The 19,173-nt window shown below is 39.9% G+C and overlaps 1 protein-coding gene across 5 annotated transcripts in view; it reads right to left on the bottom strand.

Moving 5' to 3' along the window:
* Positions 1-2,912: 2,912 nt before the first annotated feature.
* The window catches only part of CYLD (CYLD lysine 63 deubiquitinase), a 64,959-nt gene continuing 48,698 nt past the window's right edge, over positions 2,913-19,173 (bottom strand). For all 5 annotated transcript variants that reach the window (XM_042920660.1, XM_042920662.1, XM_042920659.1 and 2 more), the window contains 9 exons: positions 18,832-18,973; positions 17,454-17,576; positions 14,611-14,702; positions 13,662-13,728; positions 8,756-8,888; positions 7,404-7,512; positions 5,806-5,924; positions 5,313-5,529; positions 2,913-4,029 (listed from right to left, as the gene is read on the bottom strand). In XM_042920660.1, coding sequence (XP_042776594.1) covers positions 3,845-4,029; positions 5,313-5,529; positions 5,806-5,924; positions 7,404-7,512; positions 8,756-8,888; positions 13,662-13,728; positions 14,611-14,702; positions 17,454-17,576; positions 18,832-18,973 — 1,187 coding nt within the window. In that variant the 3' untranslated portion in view covers positions 2,913-3,844. The remainder of the gene's footprint in view (positions 4,030-5,312; positions 5,530-5,805; positions 5,925-7,403; positions 7,513-8,755; positions 8,889-13,661; positions 13,729-14,610; positions 14,703-17,453; positions 17,577-18,831; positions 18,974-19,173) is intronic.

The following is a 19,173-nucleotide window of genomic DNA, read 5'->3' as shown; positions in this document are numbered from 1 at the left end:
AGCCCAGAGGAAAGTCTTCGCATATAAATGTTAAAAGTTGCATCCTAAAGTAGCAGATAGTGAGAAACGATTCTTTTCTTTACTTTCATGCCACAGTTTTGTTTTTCCCGTTTCTTTGGTACCCAGAGCGAGCCTCGGTTTCCCCCTAAAGAAATAAAATGGAAGACAAGTGTTCAGGCAAATAACATCGGATATCCTCTGAAGATCTGTGTGTGCTCCAAAGACCGCTAAAGCCTCTAGGAAACAGGGGGTTGAGGTATATGTATACTAAAATGCATTTCTTACGTAAATTCAAATGTAAACCCAGACAAACAATGTGACAAACATCCAATTGCCCCCATTTCTGTAATTACTGTGATAACATTACATGACCGCACAATCGCAAAAAGAAAAGAAAATTTTGAGATCTTTTAGCTCAGTCGTTTTCAAATCTGGCCAGCGGTCAGGCTCCCCTCGCGGGGTCTCTTACTAACAAATTTCCTAGGCTCCACGCATGAAGAGTCAGACCCAACGGGCATGCCCGGGACCTAGAAGTTTGTATTTTTTTCCCCATGAAATTCGATATTCCAACGCCCTTGTTATACAGAGGACACTAAGGTCTAAAGAGGTCAAGAAGTCCTCTCAGGCTAACAGAGCAAGGGCCAGAGAAAAGGGTGGAACTAGGTCTCTTGTCCCCCAGTCCGTTAGTTTTTCTGTTGCTGTTTGTGTCCCAGCGCTTTCCCCGAGACCTGTCGCCCTCACACGTCACCAACATCTGTAGGGATCCTGTTGTCAGAAGTAGGCGTTAAGCTGTTTCAAGGCAAGGACCACGTCTCCTATTCCTTCCGACACAGTCCTAAATGTCCAGTGGCTCACATCTCTGTCTGCCATCACCCAAGCAGGTGCAGAATTATCTAGCTGGATATCCAGCTAGAGGAGGGGAGTGAAGCCTGAACGTATGAAGACGCCAAGTTCAAACAACGGGACTTTGAATGACAATACAAGCTGCATAAGATGGATTACTCTGTCTTCCCCTTGTTCCTGAATTATGTTAGGTGAAAAAATAAATGGATCCAAGGGATAGAAAGAAGCCATTTACCTATAACATTTGGCAAACGTGAATCATAAAGATCCTAAACTATTCTAAGGAGGTAATCCTCAGCAATTGTAACAACTATATGTTGCTGAATTTTGTTACTGTTTCTCTTGGTTTTCAGTGTGTTTTCTCAGTCTTACAAAACATTCTTCCCGGACGGAGTCAAACTATAACTCCTTTATAAAGCTGACTGGGAGGGACGAAATACATTTAGCCTCTACATCACAACAGGGTTCCTCTCTCTCCCTCTCTCCCCCCAAATATATACATATATATTGGGGGTAATACACACACACACACACACACACACACACACACACACACTCTTACAAGTGTGAATTTAGTTGGAGGTGGGGGACCAGGACTTGTCATATTTTCTATTTGTAGCTATGAATCACAAACCATGTTATAAATAATTCTACTATATTGCCATCTTGATTTTGGATATGATAAGGAAAATGAGATCACCAACGCATTTTAAAAGCCAACGGGAACATGTTAGAGAACATCTAGGGCTAAAATGTAAATAAATCCGCAGATGCATGAACCACTGGTACCACACAGCCCAGCCCTGATGGCGCCCACTTCCCACGCAGCTGTGCCGGGGCAGGGACAAGGAGGGGCCGCCCAGAGGGACCGTCCAGGACCAGGGGGAGAGCCCAGCCCTCCACACGGAGCACTACGGCCGGCCCTGGCATCCCGAGTGCCTCCTGCCCCAGGCAACACTAAACAGACGTACGGGTCTACCTGAAGGAAATGTCCTTAGAGATAACTGACAGATGTGGCCCTGCCCCCTGGAAAGAGCCTCCATACGGGGTGGGGGGTGGAGGGAGATGGGGAGCCCCGGATGGCTCTTCTTCAAGTCTTCCGCCAGAAGAGGCTGGGCAGGACATACCTTCTTGAACTTGCATTTTAATTTTTACGGACAAGGAACTTTCTCTTCTTTTTTAACTGTTCAATTCATCTTGCCTAGGTAGAGATTCCTAGTCATTCCTCCAAATAATTTTTTCAAAAATCACATTGATACGCTCATTCATCCATTTATTCACTCAACACCTATTTACTAACGGGTGACTGGACTTACAGAAGATCAGAGCCTCAGACATCGTCACCCCAGGCCCTTCCCTTAGTACCCGGGGGGGGGGGGGGCAGGGGCAGAGCCAGCCCCACAGTCTGGGCTCCTCACCCCCAAACCCCTGATTCAGTAGCCACCTCCCCACCCCACCCAAGCATTTAGCAAAACCGCATGCAAAATGTATGTACTTTTTCATTTCAAAAATGAAAAAACTTACAAAATGAGTTTTTGTACCTTACTACAATTTATAAAGCTAATGAATATTAGCAAAATGGAATGATAGAACCAAAGCTAAACGAGACTTTAAAAAAAAAAAAAGAAGTAATTGCAGGGTTTATAAAGATGCTTTCCACTTTGTTTTGACGTTAAATGTTTTATAAAGTCATATGTTATATACACATGACAACTTTTCTGTCTTTCTGCATGGTTAGGAAGTCTTTCCAGAAGGACAACAACGCCACAAAACGACACTCGAAGAAAACACAGACCATAGCACATTCCACAGCACTAACATTTATAATCTGTGGTTCTAGTCTACGACATCCACTTGGGGTCTAGACATACACTGTGGACATTAGCTGAGAAAACATCCATTTTCTACGCAATCAGAAGGAGGATAAAGCTGCTGCCAAAATTTCCATAAAATATCGTAACTGCCATTATCTCCTGCGCAATCAAACCGCATTTAGTGAGCAGACTGGCTGAGCTCACTGAAGTTCTGGACGGTCTTACAACAGGAGAGGTTTACACAGACAAAACATCTCTTCAGGGAGGTTTTAATGAGTAGTCTATATTCAAATTTATTTTCTGATGGACCATATATTTGTGTAGAAATATATTTATCACCCCAATCCTTTAATAAAATGCATTGTGCCCGGTTCCATAAAATAGAGTTCCTTAACAACCCCCCCCAAAAAAACAAAACAAAAAACCAAAAAACAAAGAACCCCAAAACCTCTTAGCTGACAGTTACAACTATGAATGAAGAGCTTCAGTTGCTGTGCAGTCTAATCCCCAGGAAAATTACATCAAAAATAGACGTTTTATGACAAGATCACTTAGATCTATCTCAAAAGCAGAACAAATAGAAAACAACACCATGAATGGAATTTAAGTATTTTTCTGACCACTACTGCAGAAACACAGAAACTCGGCAGATTGCTGACATGCAGAAACCAGCAGTATACAGGAAAGAATTAACAAATCAAACTCAGTACGATTTTAATAACTGGATTGAAAGCAGACACTTAATAAAACCAAAATATTTCTTCCTCAAGGCAACCGTTAGCTAAAAGGAAAAAGGATTTCATATCCTTGGTCCATAAAGAAGACACATTTATTTACATTCTCAATGGACTAAAAGAGGTTTTAAACTGTCACAATTAAAATTTTATGCTTCCAAAAATATCATATGATCAATGCACTTAACTTAAAGCTTCAGGGATTAATAACTTCATTTAGACTTCTTAAAAAACCAACACAAACATACTTTCTAGAGTGCAAAAGGCTTCTTATTAAATACTTCAGTAACACAAAAGCAATTTGTTTTTTAAACACGGGAATCCTTTTCTGAAGGATCATCACCACAAAGGCATCCATTGCCGGCAATGGATGCTGAACAAGACTGCCAGCTCAGGTAAAATGCAACACTAAAGCCTTGCATTCAGTTTCCGCCCCTGCCCAGATGACCCCACTTATTTGTACAGACTCATTGTTGGACTCTGGTACATGCACATGTACGCATCACAGAGAAGTCTTCGCGCACAGCCTTGGATTCTTCTGGAGTCCAAGGAGTGTAGGTCTTCCGGAGACATTTTCAAGTACTCTCCTACTTCCGGGCATGGGGTAACCTGAGGAATGTTGAAGCCATTCTGACCACCTACGGAAAAGAGGAAGAGCTCTATTTAGGGCAGTAAAGTTCTAAACCTTCTGCTGCCCTGACCTACCAAAGCAATTTTACAATTCTAAATTTAGGGAAGCTAACTTTCCAGATCAGAAGGACCTGGTTTCACTCCTGATTTTTAAACGCTAAAGCCTCTTTTTAACTCTTGACGGTTTTCTCATTTCTTGGGCTTGGAGAGGATTCTGGGGCCAACAGAATAAAGCTGGTAAAAGGAGGCAGATCTTGAGCAAAGTTCTAAACCCGCTTTGTAGGTTTGTCTGTATTCAGTTAGGGAACAGTGCCGCGTGCACGTAAGCACGCATCCACCTCCTCGCATCCCGTGTCCCTTCCCAGACAGAAGCACCCTCACACGTCTCACCATGCGATCATCCAGTTTAGAGCAGATCTAGCAAAATGAATACTATTGCACTTCCAAAAATTTTAAACCTTTTGCTTCACACGTCATTAGAGTGAATGAGAACGCCGGGGGGTGTGGTGCTAGGCGCCCCCCGAAAGCCTCTCCCGGCCTACCCTCCCAATGGCCTTTCCCAACGTCTCACATCGGGATGCTTGTCAGTTACAGTAGAGCCCCTGGTACTGTACGTGGGCTCGTTAACGCATCTGTTAAATAATGCCTACGCATCCCAGAGAAGGGCCTAGAAGGGGTAGCATGCTCCCCATTTGGGGAAGAAACACGTTACCTGCAGAATAGGCTGATTTTTCCAAAGAAGACATTTATTCTAGTCTTTGCTTTGTCATTTAGAGGACAACGTAGTTCAGTATAAAAAACATAAGCACCGAGGTCAGAAAGACGGCGTTAAATACAAACTATGTGACCTTAGGCACCTTAGCTTCAGCCTCAACAACAGAGAAAGAGGAGTGATCCCCATCTGCAGGGATTTTGTGGGAGACTCAGTGTGCTTCCCAGAGAGCTCGGCACATGGGCGCCCGATAAACGGTGACCATGGCTTGAACAGAAAATGGGAGGAGCGCGAAAGTAAAAGAAGACAAAGCCGAAAGTAAAACCTCTCAGCCCTAAAATGAGAATTCTAGGATTCTTTTTACAAAAATCACCTGTGTGTCAAAATATCACAACGATATTATTCCTTAGTTTAGTAATGCTGTCTATGCATTTCGAGACTGTCAGCCTGTGTCCCCAAGACACTTCTCGAAGGCTTTTCGCACACACTCTTCTACTACTCAGCACAGACGACCCACCACGAACTATGCCAGCGCAAAGGAGAAAAGGGCCACAGGGAGAAGAAAGGTATTTCAGCTACCATCTCGATCGGCCATGCTGTCAAAGAAGAGCCAGGCAGAGTCGTCCTTCCCGTACTTCACAAAAGCAACATAGTGGCTTGTTTCTATGCAGAGAACAGCAAACAGTTCCATCTTCTGGCAGGGGATGCAGCCGTGCCTCCAGTCCCAGTCGGGTAAATCTTTGGGAAGTGACACTGGGTTATATTTATGGTTCAGTCTCTTGGGATGAAGGTGGACCTGAAACGGAACAGGAAGGGAATGTCGCTCACGGGCCGGACTCAGTATTGCCGGCGACGGGGCTCCACTCACCCTAACTGAATCCACCCCTGCAAACAGCAACCGAGTACTTGTAAAAAGTCCACCAAGTAAACAGAAGACACGTAAACAATCCCACTGGATTATGAATTCAAGTTAATAAGGACTCTGAAAACTTTCCAAAAACCTGACATGTTTCCAACTTCAAATAATCTCCGATTTCAGAAGAGAACATCCATTGAGTGAAGTCACACTTACTTGGGTGTTGCAGGTTTTACAAAACTGCTTGATGTTTCCGGCTGAGATGTCGGGATCATCATAACACTCTCTACACTCGTACATGGCGAGCCCCCCGCAGATCCGGCACTGCCTGGGGGCTAAAGCGGTAGGGGCGAGAGAGGGGTCAGGGGGCCTTTAAACACGTATTCTCCCATTAAAAGGGTTAAAAGGAAAAGTTTAAGCTTTATTAAGGACTTAGATTCAAACAGGTCTGTCCTTCCCGGTCCCCATAAATGTTACTGTATTTCCTTGGACACAGGATATCTTTAAAGACATTTTCTCTGATCAAGTGACCATTTTTTATTTTAAAAAAAATTTGTTTTATTACATTTATTTATTTTTGATAGAGACAGAGCACAAGTCGGGGAGGGACAGAGAGAGAAGGAGACACAGAATCCGAAGCTGGCTCCAGGTTCTGAGCCATCAGCATAGATCCTGACGCGGGGCTCGAACTCACAAACCGTGAGATCATGACCTGAGCTGAAGTCAGATGCTCAACCAACTGAGCCATCCAGGCGCCCCTCAAGTGAGTGCAGGGGCACCTAGATGGCTCAGTCAGTTAAGTGTCCAACTCTTGGTTTCAGCTCAGGTCATGATCTCACGCTTCGTGGGATTAAGCCCCATGTCGGGCTCTGTGCTGACAGTGTGGAGCCTGCTTGGGGTTCTTTCTCTCCTCTCTCTCTACCCCTCCCCTGCTCACACTCTCTCAAAATAAATAAATAAATGTTTTAAAAAATTAAAAATAGTATATTCTAGGGTGTTTTCACATGATTAAAAAATGCCTACTGATGAAAATTCAAAGATACAGCAAAGTACAAAAAGAAAACTATAAGCATCTACAATTTCAGTTAGCAAGAGGCAACCACTGTCCACACTACTGTGAGTTTTCTCCGATGACTGACTTATACCTCCATATTTACATAAACCGTGTGTGAGCGTGCGTGTGCGTGTCTCCTCTTATAGGAAGTATCAACATACTTACCTTTGCACTTAGCTTTACATCATAACCACCTTCTTACATTCTGGTCTTCACAAACATGAATTATAATGGCAGTACTCCATTGTACAGAGTCACGAAAATTCATTTAACTACTCTCCTCTCCTATTGTTTCTGATTTCTTAATCGTGTGACAATAAATACATTTGCATAGAGAATATTTACTTCCGTCTCTGATTATTTTCTCAGAATATCTAGGACCGAAAGTACTAGCTTAATATTTCCAGGCTCTTAAGATACTGAATTGCCTTTCAGAAGAACTGCGTCCTGTAAGACTCTTACTCATAATTAGTGAGACTGGCCTATTTCTGAAAAACAAACAAAACTGGGGTCCCTGGGTGGTTCAGTCGGTTAAGCGTCCGACTTTGGCCCAGGTCTTCATCTCGCAGTCTGTGGGTTCCAGCCCCACATCAGGCTCTGTGCGGACAGCTCAGAGCCTGGAACCTGCTTCGGATTCTGTATCTCCCTCTCTCTCTCTGCCCCTCCCTCACTTGCTCATGCATGCGCGCGTGCTTTCTCTCTCTCAAAAATAAACGTTAAAAAATTTTTTTGAAAAACAAACAAAAAATCTTATACTTACTGTCTTCAAGTAAATCAGTTATATTTAATTCCAGGGAAGGAAAAATTTTTTTAAACAGTTTAAAGTCTTTTCCAAATCGAGGCATCTGAATAATGAGACATGATGGTGCCTAAAAACAAGATATATATATTTTTAGAATCAAAGTGCTGAAAAAAAAATGTTCCCTATGAAACTGAAGCAGCCATGGCTGGCACCCCAGGGTGTGGTGCCGCCATGACATCGATGGCCTGCGAACGGAATCCGAGCCTGAAAGTGGAGCGTCAGGGCAGGGCACCAATGAGCTGCATATTTTCAGGATCCCTTCCACGGACACCCAGAGGTCAGGCAGTTCCACAACCCTGGGTCACTAAGAGTAAGATGACAATCTAACATTCTACTGTGGGTTTATATTTAAAATCAACGTTCTAGAAAACTTGTTTTGAGGGGCACCTGGGTGTCTCAGCATCCGACTGCGGCTCAGGTCATGATCTCCCGGTTCGTGAGTTTGAGCCCCGCGTCGGGCTCTATACTGACATCTCAGGGCCCGGAGCCTGCTTCGGATTCTGTGTTTCCCTCTCTCTCTGCCCCTCCCTCACTCAGGCTCTGTCTCTCTGTCTCAAAAATAAATAAACCTAGAAAGAAAGAAAGAAAGAAAGAAAGAAAGAAAGAAAGAAAGAAAGAAAGAAAGAAAGAAAGGAAAAGAGAGAGAGAGAGAGAGAAAGAAAGAAAGAAAGAAAGAAAGAAAGAAAGAAAGAAAGAAAACTTGTTTTGACAAGTACAATAAAGAAGCTGTTGTCACCGAAGGACACCATTCCTTGTATTTCAACAGATAACTGTAACTGTTCAAAGTTTTACCAGAACATTCTTTCAGAAACAAATACAATAAAAGTGAATCACAAGCATGTACTACTAAGATCATGAAGATATTCAGTAAACAGCAGAAGAAAAATAATTTCTATCACTTGTTCATTAACAGACCAATATAAGTGAATTTGTCTCTTGTTGAAGGAAAAGTAAACATTCTTTTTTGATATACTTGGCTGATATGTTTACGTTAAATATTAAGCTGGGTAAAACTAATGAGAATTTTTAAAAAATCGTAAGTCTTCCCTTTGCTTTAAATACTACTTAAAAGTTTTCAAGTTACAAATTAGTTTTATATTTTCTTTGGCACCACAAATCCAAAAAGTTCAATCTTAATTCTAAGACGTTTTCTACAAGGACACAACTGAAACTCTGAACTTTTTTTTTTTTTAATTTGTGTTTTGCTAACCGTTTGTGTGTTCTCAATGGGGCAAGATTAACAGTTATCGAATCTAGTAGTAGTCTTAAAAATACCAAGGACTGTCACATAAAATACAATCATCACTAACCTCTGCAAACTTCAGGTTACTGTTGATAAAAGACCATTCTAACAATTGCTGAATTGTAGGCACTCCAACTTTCTCATTTTTTTCCATGAAAATTTGATAGAAGTAACAATCTTGCACTTTTTGACCTGCTGATCTAAAAACACACAGGAAAAAACCATTTATTTACAAAATGCTTAAATGAGAATGTGAAGCTGTCCCAGCAGCATTTGAGGACAGAGAACGTATGAGGTTGCAGGTGTAATCCTGGGTAGGCGGAACACCAGGTGAAAGACAGTAATTTAGATTAAGTGTACTTTGCATAAAACCTTAAAAGTGAGTTCTTATTTCAGTTTTCATATTCAAAAGTTCCCGTAGTGATCAGCAGAAAAATAAGGGAATACCATCTGCAGTCAAAGAAGCACTGTATGAACACTAATAACCAGAAGCTAACTTGGTTTCAATGTATCTGTCCACATCTAAAAATCATTTTTAATCGACAATCCATTAAACTATTGACTGAGTGTTTAAAAGTTAAACTGCATTTAATGCTTGAAACAGGAAAACAAACTCTTATATATCTGAATGGGGCAGACCCTTGAAGTCCTTCTAGACCAAACTTTTCATTTCTGAAATGAAGGCCTGGAGATCTAGGGAAAAATAATCATTGCTTCCCGGCAACTTAAAGCAGCACTACGTGTGGCAACCAGGTGCCCTACCAACCACTTATCATTCCTTCCACGAAAGCATGCTGTCTCTTTAGATGGTCGCTCATTTATTCAACAAAGGCCAAGTAAGCTCCTTCCATGCGCCAGTCACAGTGTTGCCATTATATTAAACATTTTGCTTTTACATATTTTACTAGAGAATGCCATTAGCCTTTAAAACGAACTCTACCAAAAGGATTAATTATCTTTAAGTGTATGATTTATCTTTTCAGCAGAATTTCTGGGTACAGAATTAGCCTACTTATAGCTAGATTTCAAGTTTTCATAGAAAATTACTAACATGGTTTTCATAATGAAACAGCTATTCAGAGACAAACCTTCAGAAACCCTCAGTTTTCCAAAGCAACTTACACCTGAAATAAACAAAACTTATTTGTTAACAAATCCAGGAGATTCATGAGAACCCACCACAAATAAACACAAATGATAATCAAAAAACCTGAAGGTTATGCTGTTATCGGTATTTTAATTGGTTGTTGATGACTGTAGGAGACCAGCATTTTTCTGTGAAAGCCAAAAGCATAAAAAAATTTTACAGGGAACAGGAAAAAAAATAAGACAGGAAACTAAGAAAGCATAAAGCAGCAGAGGTCAGTGGTCGTGAGAACTCGAAATAGTAACGGTGACAAGGAAGGAGAATCGTGGTTGATGGGAACCCACATTGAGAGAAGAGAGCCAGAAGTGACTCTGTAAGACCAACAGCTTTGTGATATTGAAGCAGAAGGATTAGGAGCCTGGGTGGAGGCTGGGAAAGGAAAAAAAAAAAAAAAAAACCAGCAAGCACTCAAGTCTCATTACTGTAGTTTTAGAAGGCTAAAACCCTAGAGTAATTAGCTGGTCATTAAGACACACAAATACAAGAATGACAAGAAAGCTGGTGTTATTGTACAACACTGCAAATTTAGATTGCTTGTTTTCCACTAAGAAAATCTAGAAGCAGAAGGGTACAAAGGTTACAATAGCCTTAGAATAAAACAGACATCGACGGAGAAGATAAAAACATTCGTGGAATTGTAGGATATCGGTCTGTCTACCTTCACAACACAGACCTTAATGGGTAGCCACTAAAATTCTTTACAGGTTCTGGGTTATCTTGCACTGTGGAATAGAATATATCTGTGTAATAAGAATACCCAGACCATGTTCTATAATGAGAAGTACTCGGTAACACAACCTGACAATTGTCCTGTATCTTCGCTTCTTGTTGCCGATTTGATTCCATTAGTTTTCTTGGCACGCTTCACCTCTGTGCCCTATCCTCTCGTTGGTGGCTATGATTTTAGGTTCACCTTCTCTTTAACACCCCACACAGAATGAGTCACCATTACCCCTACTATCATTACCATTGTTTTTTTGAGTATGAAGGCTTAGTTTACCCACATTTACGACCTTGACTCATCCTTGTTTCTTGCATACTACTCCTTTATTCTAAATTCAGCTTGGACTTACTACAGTACATCCTGTGATAAGTCACTGAGTTAGACAATTCAGTCCTGGCTCTTCTAGCTCAGGAATTCTGTGCATCTTTCTCCTTAGAACTTAAGTCTGCCCCCAGTTCTGGAAAACCTTCAGTTAGTAACTATCAAACTATTTCTTCTTCCCCATTCTCTCTCACGTCTCCTTCTAGAACTGCACTAAGAATCTGTCTTCCATGTCTTTTATCCTCTCTCGTTTGCCAACTTCTTTTCCCTTTGGGCTACATTCCAGGTACTTTCTTCAGATTGATCTTCCAAATGAGCAATTCTTTCTTCAGCTGTACATACTGCATTCAGTGACGTACCCCCCTCCCGGCCATAAAGTATATATGTGGAGATAGACATTTTTAAAGCTCTATTTCTGGGAATTCTATTTTTGTTTATTTGATTATGTTGGTTATCAAATCCGCATTTATCCCCCTGGGTAGCTAAGTCCTTTGCCACTTCAGTCCTCTAAGACTACCATGCAGCCTCTCAGACTGTTCCACTATTTCAGATTTTACAGTACCCCTCCCCTTATTTGTTACATCAGCTGACTCCCCACCAGAAAGGGGTACACAGGTGAAGAATGACACTTGGAAAAGAAGGGCTAACATTTAAAGGATCTTTTTATATCTTCTTATGATCTTTAAACCAGTGATTCTCCACATGAAGAGGCTGCTGAAGGGGAAGGGGAACAGTGACCCCTTCAAGGGGTGTCAGAACTTTCCAGAGCCCTCTTCAAACTGCACAAGACCTTCAAGCACTGAGATGCACTCCTACATGTGTCTGGCCCTCCTTACCCCCTGAGAATCATAGCTGTCTTCATCCTAGGTTATTACCAGAGTCTATTACATACCTAGGGTGTGTTAGGCTACAAAAAAAAAAAAAAAAAAAAAACTGTTTTGATCATCTGAAATTTATTTCTTCAAGAAGAAAAAGTGACTTTTTTCTCCCAAATTGCCTGTTAGATTTCCTATATCATGTATCAAACACAGCTTTCTTTCCTCATTTGTGTTTGAAAGCTGACTTATACTGAAATTCTATTTTTGAGCTTTCTATTCAGGTCTGTTGATCCACATTTCTACTTTTATATAGTATCACACTGTTTAATGTCTATTGCTTTGCCTTAGAGCTTTTAATAGAACTCTTTTTTAAAAAACCTTCAAACTTCAATGTTTTCACCCATTTCATCCTGTAAAGAACTCTAAAGTCACTTCACTGAGTTCAAAAAAAAAAAGTTAAGATCTTGCTTATGTGCAAGTGATTCTACAAAAATTAACATCTTTAAGTAATTTAATATTTTTACCTGGAATACAATCTTTTTTCCCTAATTAATCAAATCACCTTTTAGCTCTGTGATGGGTTTTAAAAAACCCATCTCAATAAAATTGATTTCTCGGCATTTTGTACTTTTATGAAGTATGAAAGTGTCCCTTTTTCATATTTGCTAGAAGACATATTGAAGTGCTATTGATTTCGCCATGATTACTCTCTACATGGTCAAATTACAAGGTCTTTTGTCAATTCTAGCAGTTTCTGAACAATTCTCTAGGATTTTCTAGGTGTTCATATAGCTATTACCATCTTTGAATAGATTAACAAATATGTATTCTTGACGTTTATGTATCATGTCTTATTTCATTAGTTAGAACTTCCAAAACAATATCAAACTGTAACTGTGGTATTGTCCTCCTTCCCTTCCTTCTCATCCATCAATTCAACACTAGCATCAAACAACATCACTTAGGACCCAAAGATAAGTAAGAGTATTTGTCTGTGATTAGCTCTTAGGGAAGTAAATAGTAAATCAGCAAGACTTTTTTTTTTTTTTTTTTTGAAATGTTTATTCATTTTTGAGAGGGAGAGCATGAGCAGGGGAAGGGCAGAGAGAGGGGCAGGACAGAGGATCAAACGGGCTCTAGGCTTCGGTGAGCCCAACATGGGTCTCAAACTCACTAACAGTGAGATCATGACCTGAGCTGAAGTCGGACACTCAACCGACTGAGCAACCCAGGCGCCCCAATGAGCAAGATTTTCAACAGAGAAACCCAAGCTACACTGTAAAAGGGTCCAGCACGTAGACTGTGAACATTAAACCATCCACAAAGTTCATCCATTTAGAATATCTCACTAAGAACCTGGGTGCATCAGATTCAAGACTGTCATTCAAGACAGAGGAGAAAAAAGGTAAGTTACAAAACAGGGAACAAGAGAGCTACTATGAGGCTAAATTAATTCTCTGAGTGACGGATAGTCAAAACCATATTCTCGTGGTATCTCATTGGGTTAGAATAAGATTCTCTCTTGTCTACGGACGTACCACCCTGAACACGCCCGATCTCGTCTTATCTTGGAAGCTAAGCAGGGTCGGGGCTGGTTAGTACTTGGATGGGAGAATAAGATTCTCTTAGAATCTTTAATTTCCCTTAGAACCTTTCATTGATTAAATTATAAGATACGTTCAGATTTATAAGAAAATGATTTGCAATATTACTAGGGTTAAAATTAAAAGCACAAATTTATGCTGGATTCATTCTTCCAGTTAAGTATGATACTATGGCGAGGACAATGATCAAATTAATTAAATAGTTAAATTAATTTGCATTGTAGGAACCTAGCATATTAAGATTCCTAAACAAATACAATATTATGTAATCACTAAAGAAATCATTTCTATGGAATGACAGCAGAGAAAATGAAGACTGTCTATTTTTTCCAATGCTTCCGTAATAATTTAAAAGTTACCTTATTTTTAACAATGGTTCTACCCTTAAAATATGATGAAACAGGATATTCAAGAACTCTTCAGGATCTAGAAGAAAATAAAAACTCAAGTCACAGACAAAATTTTTAAATTATTCTTTTATAATGTTATATTCTTATTCTGACTTCATTTTCATAATCAATTTGTTTTAACTAAAACCACAGTTCTCAAGTTTTCCTGCCTATGAAAAACATAAAGGGTATTTAAATAATTATGATAAAGTACGACAGTCTAATTTTGTTATAACTTTACTGCATATGAAAAGGTATAATAATTCATGTATAATGAGATCACCTTAATTTCTCCTGAGGGGGTAAGTAGAATAAAGCTGGAAATGTAACTTTGTTTTTTTCCTGTGAGTTAACGAATTATCAAGTCTCTTAACATGACAGCTGGTGACAGTGTGCTGCTTACATGTTCACAGTCAGGAGCTGAATCTCTGAGCAAATCCATTAGCTCAGAATAGATTAAAATATGGTCTCTGACCATAAGCTTCATTCCAGTTAGCCATTTTTTGACTCCCTTTATAACAAGAAAAGCTACCTGGAAAACTGGGGACAGACCCAATGCAACCCTTCAGCACAGAAAGGGAAACAATGCCAAATATCACACTGGAAGGAAAGAAAAAACCTATTTATTCCCTTAAGGTCCTGCAACTAGACAGCTTCCCACGTATCACTCACTTTTAGAAGAGGTAAAGCATTTTACAAAAAGGGGACAAAACTGCACAGCCCAGAGAAACTAATATTACACTGTATGTTAACTAACTGGAATTTAGGTAAAAACTTTTTAAAAAACGCACATCACATGGAAAGGAATTTCTAGTTTAAAAATAAAACCCCCAAAGCTACAGAGACACACATTTCCACCAATAATTTAGCATATGCTTTCAAGTTATTTTGAATGCATATCCTATAAATTAAGAGTCACCTTTTTCTTCCGAGGTAAATCCTGATGCAGCCTCAACTTTTTCAAGTATTTTCCTCAGTTTCATAATCTTTGTTGCACACACATATCCGTATCTACGTGGATAACAAACAATTAGTACTGGCATATACATTAAATTAGTATAGCACTTTTGATAATCACATTCTTCTATAATCCCAACATGTCATACATAAATTAATAGGCTAGACAATTATTTTGAAAATCACAATTACAGGCTACTTCTTGACGCTTGCAAGTTAAAAATCTAGCATCAGAATTATCCCAGACACTAACTACTCCGCCTTAAAAATAGCTGTCATATACTAATACAGAAAAAGCATTTTTAAAGTACAATGATTGGTCTTTTATTGATTATTTTTTTTAATTTTTTTAATGTTTATTTGAGAGAGAGAGAGAGAGAGAGAGAGAGAGAGTGAGCGAGCATGAGTGGGGGAGGGGTGGAGAGAGAGGGTGACACAGAATCCGAAGCAGGCTCCAGTCGCTGAGCTGTCAGCACAGAGCCCTATGTGGGGCTTGAACCCATGAATTGTGAGATCATGACCTGAGCTGAAGTCAGACTGAGCCATCCAGGTGCTGCCCCCTGCCCAAGACTGGTCTTTTAATACTATTTGCTTAAGAAAGCAAAGCATTTACTTTAAAAAGCAACTTAAAGAGAGAGTCCTTTTAATACTAAAGGACAAAAAATCCACCAAAGGGAATGGCAAAGGGCACTGATAAGAAACTATTGAAGGTGTGCCATCAAGCCGGTCATCACGTGCATGAGTGCATGACGTTTTCTCTCATCTTTGTCTGAATACAGGACACATTTAATACATTCAGGTTAATCCCTGACAAAATTCTATGCTAAAAACGCCTTCAGAAGAAACCTCAGAGGCCACCACATGTTTAACGAGAAAAATGGGGACTAGCTAATCTTATATCCATTTTGTATATTGATTCTTCACTCACTCATTAACCCTTTGCAACCAACATATACTGGGCACCTACCACTTACACAGTAATCTAACCTGTCAGCCTCTGGGAATACGAAAAGAGTAAGGTGGAAAAAAAGGATCTCTGCCTTTGAGAAGCTTGAAATAGAGAAAGCAGGGGTTTCAGTTCCAAATAAAACCAGTCAGCTATAATAGAGGTACGAACACTGCAGACACAGGGAATCTTGATCACAACAAGGTCCTTGCTGTGGACAGGGCGACAGAGTCTGGTTAATCATGATTCTCAACTGGATGGACAACAGTATCCAAGTAATGTCTATTGATGGACTTAGGGTGTCTGGGACGGAAGGAAGGAAGTGGTAACATGACTCAGAGTTTTGGATTTGATCTGTCTTGTTCCATTATCAATTACTTGGGGGAAGAAACGGAGGGTATATTTAAAAATTTGCATAAGATAAAATAACTGATGTAAAAATCAAGCCTCATAATTATCTTAAAGGGTAAAAAAAAAAAAAAAAAAAAACAGTTATTTTCACCATTACAGAATGTAAAGAAAACAAAAGACAGAAGTAGAGAAATTTATTCCCTTATAATTTACTTTCTTTGCCATGTTACATAGTAGGCCATTCTGAATGCTCTTTATAGTTCAATATTTTGCATTTTTTCATCAAAATCTTGTATCAAACAATTCTTTAAGTTTTATTTATTTGAGAGAGAGAGCAAGTGAGCATGAGAGAGGGAGAGGGAAGAGAATCATAAGCAGGCTCCATGCTGCCAGCTCAGAGACCAATGTGGGGCTCAAACCCACGAACCGTGAGATCATGACCTGAGCCAAACTCAAGGGTCAGACACTTAAGTGACTGAGCCACCCATGCACCCCTCAAACTCTTTTAAAAATAAAAATGTGCCACAAGACTTAAAAATTCATCTTAATATGGACTTTAAATTCCATAGGTGGCTCTCTATATTCCTGAGTGAACAGATGTCTTTTATAATGTATGGCCCTAACTTCATAGTTTAAATTTTATAATGTGGCATTATCATGTATCCCTGCTACCACCACTTATGAAAAGTCTTTACTTAATGTCTTATTACTTGTGCTTGTATCACTACAAATTGCTTTCAGTGACCAAAGACATATTTATAATTCACAAACTAGGAAATGACCAAAAACATCATTTTTTTAAGCGATGTACAGGGAGGCCTAAATGGATTCCTTTAACCAAGAAATGTGTTAATAAAATACACCTCATCTGTTTCCAACACAAGAGTATTCAACACTAGCTATTCTATAAATTAAAATTTTCTATGGGACATCTGGCCGTCACTTGAGCGTCTGACTGCTGATTTTGGCTCAGGTCAGGATCAGGGTCATGGAACCAAGCCCCATGTCAGGCTCCACGCCGATTCTCTCTCTCCCTCTCTGCCCCTCTCCCCTGCTCAAGCCCTGCCTCTCTCTCTCTCTCTAAAATAAAATAAGAAATTAAATAAAAATTTCCCTTGCTCCTTTTTTTCCCAGATAAAATTAAGTTTAAGAAGCCAGACATGCGAATTAGACCAGAGGGTGTACTGTTAGGCACACGGCTGGAATAAGCTAGAGCAGAAGACAAGTACTTCTTATCAGCTTTTCGAACCTACTGCAATTACTAAATTGTACTATACTGTACCAAAATGCTTTCATCATTTAATGGCAAACACTATGTGCTACACCGTGACCAGATGGGAGAAATTAAATAAGACAGTAAAGGTTAAAAAACTGTAAATGCTTTATCGAGAGAACGAATTTCCACCCATCCCCTAATAAATGAAAGCAGGTGTGAATTACTTATTGTACCAAACGACAGAGCACTGGACACCATCAAAAGGCAAAACAATTCTGGGTCTTCTGCTTACATTCTCAGAGGATTCACGATTTCCGTCCTCAGTAGCTCTTGCGTTTCACTATAATATTCTACATCATTCTTTTCTTTAGGTCTAAGTAGCACAGTGTCCAGGACAGAACTAAAAGCAAACAAGCTGTAAAATAAAAGGAATAGTTTTCCTTATTCTGTACACGTTACGTTTGGGGACACAGATACTAAAAAGAATGTAACGAGAGAAAAAACAACCAAGTCTGGAGAACAAGGAACCTTACAAATTCGTGCTTTTCGTTAACACAGGTACCAAAGACACCTGCTAAGGTTCCTGTGGTTCAATCAACAGGGGCTAGAGATCTTTCCATGTTAAAAACACCAATCTTGAGAAAGCACAATATAGACTGACCGTGTTAAAGGATAAAAATAGGCCTTAAGAATATTAAGAGAACTTCTTTGCAAAAGCTGAAAAGGGGCCTACAAATCTGAGTCAAAGTCGACACCCAACAGAGGATGAAGTCGGGAACTACTTCTCAAGGCACGCACACATACAATGACAACCTACACTAGATATCACACTACTCTCTCCCTGCAGCCCTTTGCAGAAATATAAATTTCTTTGAATGCCAAAATCACTTGTGAGCGACTAACAGCAGTGACTTGCTGGGACCAAAGAAAACGGAAATTTGGCTGATTTGTATCACGAAATCTAAAAAGGACTGCATCAATTCCGTAAGGCTTGTTTTGTCCACACACTGAAGAGACGGACAGTATCCTGCCCAATAGCCCACCGTGTTGATTCTTCTTCCCACTTTTAAAATGTTAACACCCCAATTAACTTCCTAATTCTTACAATGTGGCTGTATAGACCTGGCCACTTATGCTCAACTAAACTGGCAACGTACGTGGTTCGATCTCAGCGTAAAAATTCTTGTCGCGTTAAGTCGTTGGACTTTGGAATCAACTACGTATACGAGGGCATCTGTGCTTCTACTGAAAGTAATTCTTTAACATAAAGCTGCCTTACGATTGCCTCCACCTAGCGAAGGAAGCAAACACTTCCTCCTTACGCAAACACATAAGCAGCCAATGACTTATCAAGTCATGTTGTTTGATACGTGACAAAGATACTGTACTTACTGTCTTCAGTTACACGGTTTCCCAGACACCCTCAGAATATCTGTCCCACCTATAACACTATCGTTCTTACTGATCATTCGCCACATTACTTTTATATTAATTTGTTAATACAAGCACCCTGAGACGATGTTCAGTAGCTTCCAAGGGTATACAGTGAAATGTAAACCTCCCTTTTTCCCTGTTCCCCAGCCACCCAGTTTCTTTACTCAGAGGCAGTTAGCGGCTCCTCTCAAGCACACGCACGTGCACACGTGTCTCCGCGCTAATTTTAAACTTACCAGAATAAGGTTGAGTCTAAGTAACACGAATTGTAATGACCCTGGATACCCTTCTTCTTTCCAATCATTATCTCTAAACCTTCTTTTTCCATTTTGGGTGGGGTATTTTCTTCCACTACTTCACTCAAGTAGCCTCCGAATGCTGCCAACATAAAAATGAAAATGAAAAGCATCCTTTTCGACTACTACACCATGTACTCTGATAGACTTCTTCGTTTTAAGATACATTTTTGTATCGTGAGGCAAAATCTGTTTCCCAACTTAAAACTAAGTTAAAGGTGGGTTTGGTTTCATGGTTCTTCAGCGTGGCCAGTGACAATGGTGTTGTTCATTTTCAATCTC

The sequence above is a fragment of the Panthera leo genome, chromosome E2, assembly GCF_018350215.1.
Source record: "Panthera leo isolate Ple1 chromosome E2, P.leo_Ple1_pat1.1, whole genome shotgun sequence".
NCBI classification, from domain to species: Eukaryota; Metazoa; Chordata; class Mammalia; order Carnivora; family Felidae; genus Panthera; species Panthera leo.
Note: the sequence above shows the minus strand (reverse complement) of the source record. Positions and strands in the feature narration are given on the sequence as shown.